This window comes from Ambystoma mexicanum, chromosome 6p (assembly GCF_040938575.1).
Source record: "Ambystoma mexicanum isolate Mex_15411 chromosome 6p, UKY_AmexF1_1, whole genome shotgun sequence".
Classification (NCBI taxonomy): domain Eukaryota; kingdom Metazoa; phylum Chordata; class Amphibia; order Caudata; family Ambystomatidae; genus Ambystoma; species Ambystoma mexicanum.
Genome location: NC_090935.1, coordinates 1,208,186,486 through 1,208,202,728, shown reverse-complemented (window position 1 = coordinate 1,208,202,728; position 16,243 = coordinate 1,208,186,486). Strand labels below are relative to the sequence as shown.

The following is a 16,243-nucleotide window of genomic DNA, read 5'->3' as shown; positions in this document are numbered from 1 at the left end:
CCTGCCGTGCCTTCTCCCACCACGCCAGCCTGGCAGAGACCTTGAAAGACTCCCCCGAGCTGGCATGGCGGGGGCTAATGGCAGGGCGCCCTGGGCAGTCACCCGGGCGGCCCTGCCCTTAGGCCGGCCCTGTGCCAGAGGCTTGACAGTGTCATTTATTTATTTATTTATATTTACATAGCGCGCAAGCAGCCCAGGGGCATTGAGGCGCTGTTACTTGCAATAACTTAGTTACATGGTACAGGCATGATAGCGATTGTGGACACATTATGAATACTACAAGACATCATACTGTTGTTACAGATATTGCATTTGGTCGTATATTACAACATATATGATAAGTATTCGTGCTGATGTGTCAGGCCTTTTGTGAAGAGGAAAGTTTTCAGAGTTTTGCGGAAGGTGGTGAGGGTAGGCCTCACCACCTGTTACTGTGGCAGACAGTGTCTCACTGTCCGGAGGGGAACAGTATGGTGCCAATGGTGCCAAAAGCTGCGTTGGCAGGCAGTTTCCCACTGCCAGGGGGAACTGCAAGGGGCCGGCAGCTCGGTTCCGGCCTGTTACTGTGGTAGACAGGTTCCCACTGCCAGGAGGGAATTGCCATGTGCCGGCAGCTTGGTCACGGCCTGTTACCGTGGTAGACAGTTTCCCACTGCCAGGAGGGAATTGTCAGGTGCCGACAGCTCGGGCACGGCCTGTTACTGTGGTAGACAGGTTCCCACTGCTAGGAGGGAATTGCCATGTGCCGGCAGCTTGGTCACGGCCTGTTACCATGGTAGACAGGTTCCCACTGCCAGGGGGAACTGCAAGGTGCCGGCAGCTCAGTCACGGCCTGTTACTGTGGTAGACAGGTTCCCACTGCCAGGAGGGAATTGCCATGTGCCGGCAGCTTGGTCACGGCCTGTTACCGTGGTAGACAGGTTCCCACTGCCAGGAGGGAATTGCCAGGTGCCGGCAGCTCGCTCACGGCCTGTTACCGTGGTAGACAGGGTCCCACTGCTGGAAGGGGAATTGCCAGGTGCCTGCAGCTTGGTCGCAGCCTGTTACCGTGATAGACAAGTTCCCACTTCCAGGAGGGAATTGCCAGTTGCCGGCAGCTCGGTCACGGCCTGTTACCGTGGTAGACAGGTTCCCACTGTCGGGAAGGGAATTGCCTGGTGGTACCTCTGTTGCACAGACGTTCAGGCTGCGAATGCAGCAGGAGAAATATAGCATAGCGATAATCAGAATCACATTACAGCTGCGCTTAAAACACTAGAAGCACGACGCGCACATTTATCCCCTACTTCCAAATCATATTAGGCAACTGAGCAGAGCCTGGGCAATGATTTGCCCTGCCTTTGCTATTAATGCCTCTCAATTCATTTTTATTGAGCTAATTAAACTCAGAGCGATATTTCAAGTGCAGATTGTTTCTTGGGTTATTGAATTGGCTTCCATGTGATTGCATTAGGAATTACGATGAATAAGGCTCTTACTCAGGCGCAGAGATGGAGAGTGACAGGGAGCGCTTAACACGCAAGGGAACTTGGATTCAAATCTGGCTTCAGGCTGGACTACGGGCTCGTGCTAAAGGACACGCACCCGTAACCAAATGCAGCTCCTTGACGAAAAAAACCTCACCGTAAAGTAAGAGCTGTTGCTTTTTCAGTTTTCAGGGTCCCTAGAGGGCCACTACAGAGGCAGTAGGAGGGTAGTGTGGGGACGTGGCCAAATCCCAGGTGTATTGGGGAATATCATGTGATAGCCCCGCCCCTCCCCAGTTATTGCCATGCTTGTTAAGGATATGGAAGAGGGGCAGGGGTGGGCACCACACAAGTCATTCAAATCTTCTCAATTGAGTACGTTTTTTGAAAAAAAAACTCAAAACTTCTGATTTGCAGCTTTAGCCTGGAGCTGTCAGATATTAATGATCCTATGACACATGGATCATGAAAAATTATTGGATCACAGGAATGTGGATTAAAGCATTACCTGTACTTTTCACATGACTATATGTGTTCCTCCTGATAAACTAATAGTTCATTGGAACGTGAAAAAAGAAAATTTAAATGGGAAGAAATCACATATTAGAAAACGTAAGATTAGAAATATGTAACATCTTCTGTAACTCTGTCACAATTGTTATGTCTACTGTGATCATATGTCATTGCTGTAACGCTCTATTAAGATATGTGCCCGGTTACCCTTGGGCCTGGTTTTGTGCTATATAAATAAAATAAATACAAAATACAAATACATATTTTGAACTTACATAACAGATGCGAGCGTGTGCTGCGTCAAATGCGCAAGTGCGTGTTTCACCGCGAGAGGCAGCCGTCGCCTGTCGGGCTCCTCGATCAAAGTGAGTGGACGCGATTCACAGGTGTCTGGGAGCTATATCATCACGTAGATCACTAATTCATGGATGAATGTAGGGACATAATAGAACAGCCTGTGGACCGCAATCCCATTGAAAAACGCTTTGCAAATCAGACCCAAAGAGTTGTGAAATGATATGGTGTGTCTTGGATGTAAGTGGCGCTCTGGTCGGGTTCTGTTTTTGTATACCTGATTGCATCTGTTCTCCCCCTCTACCACGTGCTGCCCCCCAGAATCCCACTGACTAGTTTTCAGCGTTGAGTGCGGAAGACTGGTTAATGGGTTATGTGATATTTCCATAAATGATGTTTGCAGATAGTTTCATAGGGTGTTTTTCACACCTGCACGTGGTGGCGTTTTTGTTAGGTGATTGCCCACAATTTTGAAGTGTTACCTTGTATTCAAATGCATCATACATGGAACTGATTTTGCCTGTAATTTCTTTTTTCCAGTCCAACATTTTGTTGCAATTTTGGGAAATTACTTGCAGGTGCCCTCATTGTGAGAAGAGTAGTTGATTGAGGGACCTCACACCTGCTATTTATGCATGAAGCACTGTATCAATCTTTCAGCTGTTCATATATCCAATCGGATCTACGTATGTAAATGAGCCCAGAATTCTTAGCTGGCTGGCACACATTCAAAATTGCATTGTTTTTACTCGCAGGCTCACCAACAGCAAACTTGAGCACTGGCAACCTCACAGTGATGGAAGGAAGTGAAGCGACCCTATACTGCGACACATCCGGATTTCCACTTCCAAACGTATCGTGGTCAATATCTCACATCATTTCCAAAACTGTGGTAAGTATCAGATTCAGTCAATTTGTTTGTTTAATGAAAATAGGTCAGTTTCGCACGCAAGCAATATTTGTAAGTAGCTCAGCCATCCCAAAGGCTCAGCAGGCATGTAACATCCAGTCACAAGACAATCACTCATGCACATATATATATATATGTATATATGTATATATATATAGACATACATATATATATATATAGGAATCGTCCAGGTGGAGCAAAGTTATAAGCTGCCGAAAAAGGGCTCTTCCTATGAGTTTAGCAACTTAACCATAATTACACCGCCGCTACCGCAGGCCGTGTAATATATATATATATTTATATTTGTGCATGATCTAAGAAGGACATTATAATAGATGTCCAGGTCTTGTGGTCAACCAAGCCAGTCTTTGACAATTTCCAGTCAATGGGCCTCATTACGACTACGGTGGTAGCCGTGCCAGTAATTACTGTCACGGCTGCCGCCGGAGTCGTTTTATACCGGCAACCGGCAATGGGGATGCATTGGGGCATTCCAGCCCCGGCGGACCCGGTACATCCCCATTGCAGGGTGCCAGTAATAATTACTCTGCATTCCCATTTGAGCCCCATAGGGCTCAATGGGAACAGGGAGGACAGATGCACCGGCACCATTCGTGAATGGTGCCAGTGCATCCGACATGTTCTGCTCGTGGGTGCTGGTACGCCCGCCAGGTCAGACCTGGCGGGCGAAAAGGCACCCACGAGCAGAACTCGTAGTTTGCCGGTCCGGTAGTAATGGCGGTGGTAGCTTACTGGGGCTGTTACTACCAGACCAGCAAACTTGTAATGAGGCCCAATGTGTCATTTTTTTATTTTGGGCTATTAGGTGTCGATAAGCCGAATATATTGCATTAGAGTACAGATATGGAGAAAAGGCACATGAGGAGCGGCACACAGCTTGTCGGTGTTGTTTGCCCACCCATTGGCTGCCCGTGGCCACACTAATCCCTGTGGCCATTCCCTCTTTGTTCTTGGCCCTCTTTCAGCATGCTTTAATGAAGCATTGCAGGTTTGTAAACCTGCTACTGTGGTAATAATGGCCTGATTCCGAGATCGGAGGTAACCACGCCGCTATTTGCGGCATGGCTGCCTCCGAACTCGTCCAAACTCCAGCCTGGTGAATGGAGTAATTACCGATCCATTCCGACGTCGAAGGGACCGGTAATTCCCCATTCACCAGGGCCATTCCCCATTCCCATGTGAGCCCCCATAGGGCTCAATGGGAAGGCGGCAATAACGGTACCGTAAATTACGGTACCATTATTGACCCCGGAGTCCTTTTGCGGGTCCCATCCTTAACGCCTGCTAAAAGCAGGCGTTAAGGAAGGACCCGCAAAGGGAACTCGTAGTAGGGCGATAAGGATTTAACGGCACCGGTCTCGTTACCGGTGACGTTAACCCTTACCACCCTACTCGGAATGAGGCCCAATGTCTTTTTTTCCAAAACTTGTTTGGAATTTCCAACTCATTAGGTGCCTGGACGGGTTTTAATACATAATGTAACCATCCCCACTTTTTGTTCTGGAACCTTTTATTAAATAACTTCCTTTCAGAAAAGCATAATAATAGCATAAGGTTGCTCTATAGTGCCTCATGTAGAACGCCTCCCACTCCTAAGCACTGACATAAGGGCTCCTTTACCAACCAATTTAAAGGTACTCAGTTAACGACCTCGGAAGGATCAAGAGATGAGTCTGCTTTGCCAGAGATTTGGAATATGTGGAGGTCTGGCCTTCCCTGTGTGAGAGGCGTGTCAATAGAGATCATTGGTAGAGACCAACATTCTGGCCGTGGTCCAATGCAATTGACTCCAGGCCTCCTGCATTTGAGATCATGATCCCTGAGAAGCAGGAAAGGGAATGTAACGCACAAATACAAAACAGAATATGACCCACTTAAGAGAAGCGAGCAGATGCAGGAGGGCGAGTGGAATCACAAACACATAAAACAGAACATAACCACCTTAGGAGAAGCAAGCAGATGCAGGAGGGCGAATGGAATCACAAACACACAAAACAAAAAATGACCACCTTGGCAGAAGGGGGCCAATGCAGGAGGGCGAATGGAATCACAAACACACAAAACAGAATATGACCACTTTAGGAAAAGCAAGCAGATACAGGAGGATGAATGGAACCACTGTGACAAATCAAATTCCCGAAGCACCAGTGGTCCAGGGATGAATATCAGTTTCTAAATCATCAATCAACCCCACACCTCTAGTACACCAGAAGGGATCAGCACAGATTGGAATACAAGTGAATTATAATACCACCTCCTTGTCCAATTTTGGTAACATGGACGGAACTGCAGGCTTATCTCCGCAAGGTCATGGATCGTTGGTTAGTTTCAACACAGTGAAAATACAATTATTACCCAATGATAGAATGGACTGTCCAGTCAATGTTGTATAAAAATATCAACTTTATTATTACTACAACAGACAGTTCTAACACTACAAAATACAACCCACCCTGTAAAGTAACACAGAGGACAGACGGTTTCAGGAAGTAAAGGGATACACTCTGGACTGACAGCAGGCTAGTTGGTAAAGTAATCATTCTTACTGTTCAAGGTTATTTGGTTCCAGCACCAAGGGGGCAAAGGGTTGTAACTGTCTCAAGAGGCCTTTGGAGAAGGACCAGGGGGGCAGAACCACAATGTACCTGGTGCTGAAGAAGTTCCTGGTGCTCAACAGCGCTGAGGCGGTTCCAGGGCACTTCGCAGCCCTTGAGACAGAGTTAATGGCTGGAGACACATTGCGGTATTAGGCGGCAGGCAGTTCATCAAGTGAGGCTGGATGGACTTCTGCAAGCTGGCCAGCGTGGTGACTCAGGGCCAAGAATCGTTGTCTCTCTGCTGGTTGGAGGATCTGGAATGCTGGTCGAGGTGTCTCGGACGGCTCTGGTGACTCCGGCATCAGAACAGTCAGCGGTGCAGCTGGATGCGGTTCGAGGACTCGACTGTCTTGAAAATTTCCTTAAAAGAGGGACCCTGGATGATGCTTGTTTGGCATTCCTCCTAGCTTCTTCACAGGGTTCGTGTCATCCTTTTAAGGTGGATGGCCCAAAGCTCCGGAGAGTGTTTGCAGGCAACAGTCTTGTCCTTAGTTCAGATACTTTCCAGCACTTCCCACCTAGGAAGCCTGCTGGCAGAACCTCGAAGGGCACACTGTGTGCTGGCTGGGTACCGGTTCTGGAGTTGCTGGACGTGCCCCCTGAGTCCGGTATCTCCCTCTGTTCCCTGGGAGATGTTTAGGGGAGGGATCTTGCCTCCATCTTGGAACACCTGGCCTTCCTTCATTGGCGGAATAAGTAAGGTAGACTGTACCTTCTGCCCAGGTCCAAATGAGTCCTTCTTTTTACTTCTTTCAAAGTGATCAGGTTTGATCTGTCAAGTGAGGGGTTCAGCCCTCTTCGAAGCCAAATGGTCCCCAGTGATTGGTGCAGGTTAAGCCCACCTTAATGAATCCATTCTGGGTCCCCACCAACAATCTTATGTTATGCTTGAGGTCAGGACCAGAGTGCTCTGCAACAGGACAGACTAGGGGTGACAAAACATACCTAAGTCCCACCCATCTTCCTGTCTGTTGTAGATCAAAATGTCTCTCTGGTTAACTGAGCCCTCTGCTACTCTTGATTAAAGTGCAGGTATCCCTTGAAGTTTGTGATGGGAGCAGACTTCCTGTCTCCCCTATATCACATCCTTCGTCCCTCTGAAAAGGGTCTGCTCCTCAGGGACACCTGCGGTAACTGCTGGTCCCAGATATGCCATTCACTGCCTTTCATACAGAGAGCTGCAAGCTAGCTTCAAGGTGACACATTGCACACCAAAGTCTGTTAGCCCTGCCTTCCTGTTGTCTGTTTGGCAACCAAGCCTCTCTTCTAGGCTTGCCTCAATTATCTCTCATTAGTATGCACAGCCACTAGCCGAACTACTACAAAAGGAAGACAAATCCATGGAACCGTTGATATTTAAATTAGGCTGCCTATGGCTGGAGGAAGGTGTGCCTCCCCCTTCTTGAGATGCTTTGATGTACCTGTGGCTGTCACACTCCAGCTGTAGTCTTCCCGGAGCACATGTGACTATGCGTTTCGTGAGGGAAGCATATGAAATGTGTGCAGAATGGCCTCATACATTTCTCAGAGGTTGATCTCCCATCATTCATTTTCATTTATCAGACAATCAAAAATCCCAGGCGAGCGCATTCTCCCCGTACAGATGGTCGAATTCCTCACAACCACAAACACACAAAACAGAATATGACCACCTAGGAGAAGCGAGCAGATGCAGGAGGGTGAATGGAATCACAAACACAGAAAATAGAAAATGACCACCTTAGGAGAAGCAAGCAGATGCAAGAGGGCGAATGGAAGACTTTGGAATTGTGGCCCCACTGAGGCACACGTTCAGCAGCGGCCATGGGAAGGTGCGGATGAAACAGCAAACCAGGGTTCATCCAATGGAATGTTCTCCTCTGTTGCAAAGAAATTGAGCAAATACAATTTGAAAAATGTTGCCGCTTGCCTAAAAGGATGTGGAGCTAATTTAATTTGCATTACGTTTCCTGTGTTTATGATTTAGGGATGCAAAATAATATTTGTACCACTTCTATAATGTGAAAGCTGAAGTTTGAGCAGGAGGCTGCCTGCCCCAGTTCCTATTATGTATGCTGCAAAAATACTGACAAATTATTTTTTCCAATTTTTAAGAGTTTATTTAACTATTAAGTACGCTTTGTTGAAACTCAGTTGCACAGGCTCAGTGACTGCTAATGAATGGTAATGAGTGGGCGCAGTCTTATATTGTTTTGTAAAGATCTCACCGCATCATCCTTCTGCTTTTGCTTTGTTTGCCTCGGTGAGCAAACCTTAATCTGATATGGAATGAGTGCAGGAAACAGCAGAAAAATGATAAAACTGATATGCCCTTTTGCCCCACTGCAACCTTGACATGATGTGGCGAGTGGCAGCACTGCTCTTCTTATTCTGATCTTCATTTTACAGCTTTGCAAACTCGTTACGTTTATATAGCAATGCAAAGTTTCATGTCCTTTTTGTGCTCCGCAGATTGAAACAAACAGGCGCCCTGCCTCTCTGAAGCTGAAGAACATCACATCTCAGGACAACACAAAGCGGATTGCGTGTGTGGCAGAGAACATTGTTGGCGAGGACCAAACGTCGGTGGAGTTGGTAGTGCATTGTGAGTGATTAGGCATTTATTTACTCATATAGCCTGGCATGAGACCAGGCGGCTGTGCCATGTGCTTACACTGTCAGAAAAGTAATGCTCTACATGACATCAGATGTATTCGACCAGCCATTAAACATGCTATGTGTTAAAGGGCCCCATTCATGGAAAAGTGCACAGCAATCCTGCGACGTCCGCGGGCCAAGAACGTCCCCGTTTTTATGCGCATTTCACGTATTCATGGAATTGTTTGCGCAAATTAACCGTATGCGCAAGGCGCAGACGGAACGCCCTGGCAAGCCCCCATGCAAATCGAAAACAGCCCCAAACAGCCACCTTTGGGTGCCCCCCCGGATGCAAATACATGCACCCTCAAAATAGTGCACGGGGTCCCCCGCAAGTACACCTGCATCTCGGGGGCCCCTGTAACAGTGACCGGCACCCCGACAACTTGCGTACATTTTATCGTTACTCTGGTAAAACTCAGAAAATCTGCATTCTAACCCCCGTAAACCATTCCTGCACCCTGCTGCGCTGCATACGAGCACCCCTACGTTAGATTGGAAAACCGGCTGCACGCACGCACCCCTACATCCGACACCCGATCTTACCTCTGCGTGGTGAATTCTTTGCGCAAGTGTCTGTAGCCTGCCTTCAGCTGGCGGATAGTATGAGGGCCTTGCATGGCCATTTCTCTGCCTGGAGGTTGCACGCTCGGATTCATGAATGTCGTATTGTTCTGTGCAATAGTGGGGGGGCAATGGATTCCCTGCAGGCCATCTCACGTAACGCCCCCTTGTTTGCATGTTCTTCCCTCTTCGCCGTCCTGTGAGCAAGCCACGGCCACACTATGCATTGTGTCTCACGCAAGGCACTTGGTTGCTCGCAGGGGCATGCCAGGCCGACACAAAATCCACGCAAGTCCACAAAAAATTCAACACATTCGATTCTACGAATCAACAAACGGGATTACGCATGCAGTTTGGCGTGCAAGTTCCCTATTTTCCATGCAAATAATTCCATGAATTGGGCCCAAAGTGTAACACTTGGGAGCAAGTCCCTAACAACTGACATGTCTAACGGGAGGGAACGTTTCTCGTTCCAAGTCTGAACTTGAAGCTCTCAAATGCAAATCCTGGATTCCCAAAAGGGTCCTGCAATATGTAGCAGGGTCTGGCTGAGGGTGCAAGGGGCCTGCACGCTGCTCCTCCCAGCCTAAACAAGTCTGTATGCTCCTTGGGTGTAAGTTTAAAGTCGTTTAACTGAGCCCATGTTGGTGTGTGCTGGGTTTAGTCCCTACTCATATAGTATTGGCGGTATAAGCAGTCATCGTTTGACTGACCTCATGTTTGTGGGTGCTGGGCTCAGCCCCTACTCATGTAGTATTGGTATGCACATTTACAGTGACAGACCTTAAAGCCACCACCACTGCATCCAGCTTTTATATTATCACCTCTGTTTGTGAGGTGGAAATGTAAACGAAAAGGGAAATACTTATGTCAAGCACGAGCATTTCTATTTAGGATAGAAACATACTGCTAGTTTTTTTTTTTTAAAAAACAAGGTTTTCCATAGTTCACCCACTTCTCTGTGTGAATCAGGGAAGTGCTTTAAACTGCACCAGTAATTCCCCCAATATGACCACTGCCCACATTCCTGGGATGAAGTGCTTCACAGCACATGCAGGTTCACTTACGTGAATCAGCGCAAGGGAACACGCAGGTGAGCTGGTGAATTAATCTTTTTTTCTATGCACTGCCCCACACAAAATGTAAGACAATGCTGATCCAATGATCTGTGGTTTTAAATCCTGGACTCGGTCCATACTTTAGTTTACCCCTTTGGTGATTAGTAGCTGCTAAAGAAGATGGTATCCGTAGAAATGACCAAATGCAAAGAAAATTAGGTAGAAATTAACGGGTTTTTTAAATCTAATTTGGTAGGGATTTTTTTATATTTAAAGTAATTAATAGGTGGGTGGTGGGGTAGGGATATTAGTTAAGGTAACGTGGGCGAGGGAGGCATGCAGGAGTCTCCCCCAATTATAAAAAAAATTGCAAAAAGCTAAAGTAACTTTCGTTTTTCGACCAAAACAATTTGGTAATTTCTTCTTTCGTTTTTTTTAATTGTCGGTTATTTCATGGACAACCAAAGAAGATACACAATTGGGAGGCTACTGTTGACTTCCTATATTTATGGGTATTATTGTTTTTATTCAGTAACAATATTGCCCTTATTTTTTGAATTATTGTTTTATTGTGCTCCTTGTATTGCAATGCCATGCAGAGTTTTATATTAAATCACAGTTTGATACACTTCCAAAATGCTGCCCCATCATGGGTAAGGTCTACTGGCACAATATTTGAGCTAAACAATTTTGAGCCATTACTCCATTGGTTATTGCATTAGGGTTTTTATTATCATCATTTTATATTATTTTTTTATTACTACGATTAGTGGTCATAATATGGAAGTCAGTTACTGAACCACATTGGAGAACAAAGCATTTTTACCAAAGATTGGTTAAAGCGGTAGCAAACGCTTTAGAGATCTACTGTATCATGAATGCCCACAGGATTTCGTCATCAATACATCCATGAATAAATGGAGTATTATACATGTATGTCTAGCGCAGGGGAATCATTGCACTGCTTCTGGTGAGTGTTTATCCTCCTCAGCCCCGAAGGCCCTGGAAGCTGGCCCCCGGTAGCCAGCAATCTCCTGATAAAACACTGCACCGACTCAGTACAGGCAGGCTATGCCAGGAGCAGCCGAGACTTAGGGCCTAATTCCCACAACGCTTAGCGTGGAGCAAAGCGACTTCGCACGGCAAAAAGACACTTTCCACCGCTCTGTGAGTTAGGCCCAGTTCAGCAGGTTTGTTGGCAGTGCAAAGTCGCTTTGCACCGTGCTAAACGTTCCATGAATTAAGTCTGCGCAAACGTAGTGCTTTTTTTGTTAATTAAGCCCATTTAGCGTGGTGCAAAGAGTACTTTTGCAGTGCAAAGTCATGTTGCTTTGTGCAAAATGTTCAATGAATTAGGCCCTTTGTGTCCTATTAGCCAAAAGAAAAATCACCCATGGACGCACATGCAATCCTTGTAAGCGGTGCAGCAGCAGGTTTCATGTAGCGCAGCCTACACAACAGAACCCAATGCCCAAATCTCACAGACAAGGGGGCTCATTCTAAGTCCTGCAGCAGCCGTGCAGGTAAAACCGTCAGGCTGCCACCGGACTTGCACATTTTTCCGGCGCCTGGCTTGCCGGTAGCAGCAGGGGGTTTCTAACCCCTCCGGTCCGGGATTTCAGGTGCCGGAAAAATTGAATTCCCCATTCCCATTGATTCCCATAGGACTCAATGGGAATGGGGAACAAGGAAGCGCCAGCACCGTTATGAACGGTGCCGGCGCTTCTGTGCAGGTCTGCTTACTGCGGTCGCTGTGCACGGCAGGGAATGACCTGCCGGGCACAGTAACTCAGGCAAGCAGACCCGTAGTGTGCGGGTCCGGTAACAACGGTACAGGTAAATTTACCGGCAGCGTTGTTACCGGACCGGCACACTAAGAATGAGGGCCAAGGGCTCTTTTGGAAGAGTCTAGAACCTTCTATGGGGAGCTGAATCTATATTCTTCTGGGTGATGTGGGGGATCCACCTGTTCCCCTTCAAAAGGGCACTGTAGAGGGTGCACAATTGGTCTATGCCAACTTTCTGGTGGTACACACACCCCCACCATGCTTTCCTGTGAGCATGGTTTGGTCATTGAAACTAAGCATACAGGCGATGAGATCACCTCAGTAGCATAGGGCACATCTCCAGGCTACGCGCCTGCAAAGATAGCAGTCATGCGCGCACTCTGTATTACCGATGGGGCCTTGCACCCTCTTTTTAATATCAAAGAAAACACCCTGCCATGCAAACAGCTGAATATGTGGTTTGCACAGCTTGTGCTCATTTCTTGATGAGTCACTTGGTGACAAAGGGCAGCTACTCTGGCCGGGTTTCCATGGTTGGCATGCGCAGGTTCTCGATACCTCAGCTGACACTGAGGCATGAACCCCTTCTCTGTTGGCTTTGACAGGGATGCTTCCATCTAGATCCGCCGGTTTTAGCCCCTTTTTTGACTTATGCAGTCAAGCCGTGTGTTAACAGTCAATGGGCATAACTCAGTGACGGGCAAAGGACCTCAGTATGTTCCACACTTGGTCTGATAACTTTCATGGCCGATGCGCTTGCGCTCATGCGGCATGCGCACTAACACACACGCCAAATGTAAGCGCTACCCATATAGTTTACAATAGTTTCCGCATGGTTATACTTTATTCATTTGATCAGATTTCATTGTTTTGCTTTTTTCTATCAAGAGTACACCTCAAAACTTCGAACACAAAGTGCAGTGCTGTATAGCCTAGGGCAAGATATATGGGAAAGCATTGCTCTCATTTGCATTGTATGGCACACGGGGGGGGGGCGAGGGACTGATGCACAGCTGGACATTTACATTTCTTGGGTCGACCCAGTACAAACGTGATTACAAGTATACCATTGCTGAGGGATGAAACATCCCCTGTTTATCATTATGCACTTACGTTATAAAGGCAAGAGCACTTCTCCTGAGCCTCTGAATGGCACAGTTCTTTACTCACCATGTGCCCACCCCACTACGTGAGAAGAGTTTATCCCACACTAGTACTAGGAGCTCCATGGAACAAGGTCATCTGTCACTGTTTGGTATTTGCTTCAGTTCAGTCCAAGCAATGCTGAGGTCAAGTGAATACCCCGTATGTATAATTCTCGTAAGATGTCTACAGAGCGGGGACTAGGCATGTGCAGAGCCAGCATGGCCCTGAGCCCCTGCTAAAATTCCGCACACCCTGGCTCATGGAGCCCAGTGGAGTAACACACAGTGCAGCCACTTCATCCTCACCCTGGAGGCTTGAAGCTGTCTGCATCAGTATAAATGGGCCAATGTTACCAACATGTGAAAGGTGCCATTCCCGCCAAGCCCGGTGTGCATTATGTACTTACCGATTCAAGCATTACCGACCACAGACACATTTTTCACAAGTACACATCTGAGGTCATTCTTATATTGCCAAAAAATGCTCTTTGGTTTTATGCTAAGCGGGCTGGATCCCTCACTGGTGGGAAAATACTATTCCTTGCCATTTCTTGTTTTAATACTCGGGAGCGGGTATAAGCGGTCACGTGGTCGCTCAACTCACTCCTTTGTTTTAACATTTTCGTGGGTAACAAGCGGGTAAAAGATAGCTCTAGAAAACTAAGCTTGAACCACCATTTCTAGTACAAAATAATATATATTTGTTTAGGTGCCTTTGTACATATCCAAGGCCTAAACAAATACTGGATGAAGTAAGATCAGAACAGGGAAGCTCTCCTCCCTGCCCTTCCATGGAGCGTCGGCGCCTCACCTCTGCCCAGGGAGATATACATGTATAAAAAGCCATGTATACCCCCACTCTTGGACACGCGCAGGGACAGTTAGTACCGTTGCAGGGGCATTCATGAAGTAGGTGGTTTTCCCTCTCTCTTTTGTGTTCTCATAAAGTACCCCCTACCATAAGCTATACGGGTATTGCAAGTCACAGAGGAGTTCCATGACCAAAGAGAGGACGATGCCAAAGGTCACGGAACTCCAAGGTGATTTACGTACAGTAGGGTGTATTGTATTTCTCATAATACATGGCCAAACACTGAAATCCTTTCTTATGCTTTTTTGATGCCTAGCCTCTTGCCTAATCTAATGTATGAGCTCTTCCAGTTGTTCATACATATTGTCAGTGTAAAATTGGTTTGGCTATAAAAAAAAAAAAGAATATGCAGCTTCCAAAAAGTTGCAGAAAAATAGTTTAATCATTATACTAAAATCCATCAAAAAATATGTTCTGCTTTAAAGTAGTAGTTCTGTTCCCATCTGTTGAACTCAGCGGTGTCCAAAATAAACGTATTACTATGAATAGTTTCTTAGCAGCTAATGCCTGTAAAGTACCACAGGAATACCTGACCCAGTAATACCACCCCACCGGCTTGGGACTTATTGCTATTAGCACTCCAGCCCATTGGACCACGGTACTAATAGTGTCTTTATTTAGTTGCGAGACGCTCTGGCGTTTAGCAACCGAAAAAAGAAAAAGAAAAAATGTACATCGCCACCATGGAACTGGATATGAAGTCTGTTCTCCCTTTCTATGGCGGCCACTGAAACAAGTTTTTAAAAAGTAAACAAAAAGATGGCCAGCATGGAAAGGGAGGAGGGACTACATGACATATGTAGTCCCTTCTCCCTTTCCATGGTGGCTATTAAAAAATAGGAAAACAAGAAAACAAAGAAAATGGCTGCCATGGAATGGGAGAAGGGACTAGATGTAGTCCCTTCTCGCTCTCCTTGGCGGCCACTCGTGGAAGGAACACAGAGGGACGTTGCAGCAACTAGAGCATTGTCAGGCTGGTAAGGTCCAAGCAAGGGCCAATCAGATTGTTTGTAACAATCTGATTTGTCCCACTGGGGGTACTAATTTCACAAATAGCCTGTAATAAGAACATCAAATAAGGGTATTGCCGGCTGCCATGAATTACAAGTAAGTGCATTAAGTTTAACTATAAGACAGATTTCAGCTTGAAGAGATATTTCAAATGTCAAGCATCAAACGAATGCCATTTTTTATAGATACAATTCTTCACACCAAACAGTCACAATTCTGTTGCATCCACAAATTATCTCTGATAAAGCTATAACCTCCACCGTGGAAAGTAAGCATGGAAAGAGGGAACCTAGAGGAATGGATGATAAAATGCAATGGACCTGAACTCCGCACAGACCACACCACAATCTTGCGCTGCCTGCCATACCTCAAGAAGCTTTGATAAAAATGGCATTTTGAGACAGAAAGGGGGGAATATAGTCTTGTAGCCCACCTAATAAACATTACTATGCACAGCGATGGCTTGGACTTGGAACATGGAAACATGAGCTCTGCCTGTTAGAATTGTACAGAGCTCTATAATACATGTGATGGGCTCACAGAGACCGAGAAGGAGTTTAAGCAGCTTAAGTATGGACTCATGACCAGCAATGCTTTGACAGCACTATACACTTATACATTTTTGCTGCGGACCTTGAGCAGTCTGTACAATGGCAGCGAGACTATGATACTTGCTAGTGGGCCCTGTTTTGTCTTAATAAAGTCTTCATTTTGCGGTGTCTCTACGTCACACAGTAGTTTAGTTTGTGTTTAACTTGTTTAATCTGATGATGCTTGTTTTAGCCCACCGGTCTCACCACAAGTGATACCAATGGATCGGGATGCAGTGGTCTATTCCCTGAGGTGCCCTCAGTATGATAACACCATTCAGTGATGCCGACTCCATGCATTAATTACACGTATTAATACCGAAAGGTATAACAGTATCTAAAATCGACGGGGTCTGCTAATGAACTACATAATTATGCATTACTTCAAGCGTCATTTATTTATTTATTTATTTATCTGAAAAGTGATTTAATCTTTAAAAGCACCTCAGGATTTCCACATGGCAGCCTCGCTGCCCATATTGTAAAGTAGTGCCTTGTCCTTTCTCTGTTGCTCATATTGAAAGTCTATGGAAGAAAATCGGCAACTAAGCTTCCACTGTCAATACCCAGAAAAGGGGATTGTCTGGGAAAATCACAAATGCCTTGTACAGTGAGTGAGTGAGTGAAGAGGGGATTACAAGGGGGGAAGTGGGGAGGAGAGAGGAAAGGAGTGAGGGAAAAGCCAGGAAGTGATTGAAAGAGTGGGGTTGAGTGTGAAGATAATGTTACACAGAGGAAATGATCAAGAGAGGAAGGGAATGATCAAGGTAGTGAGCAAG

The 16,243-nt window shown here is 46.3% G+C and overlaps 1 protein-coding gene across 6 annotated transcripts in view; it reads left to right on the top strand.

The window, feature by feature from the left end:
- Positions 1-16,243, top strand: part of NTRK2 (neurotrophic receptor tyrosine kinase 2) — a 663,657-nt gene that overhangs the window by 159,797 nt on the left and 487,617 nt on the right. For all 6 annotated transcript variants that reach the window (XM_069625860.1, XM_069625859.1, XM_069625858.1 and 3 more), the window contains 2 exons: positions 3,029-3,165; positions 8,253-8,385. In XM_069625860.1, coding sequence (XP_069481961.1) covers positions 3,029-3,165; positions 8,253-8,385 — 270 coding nt within the window. The remainder of the gene's footprint in view (positions 1-3,028; positions 3,166-8,252; positions 8,386-16,243) is intronic.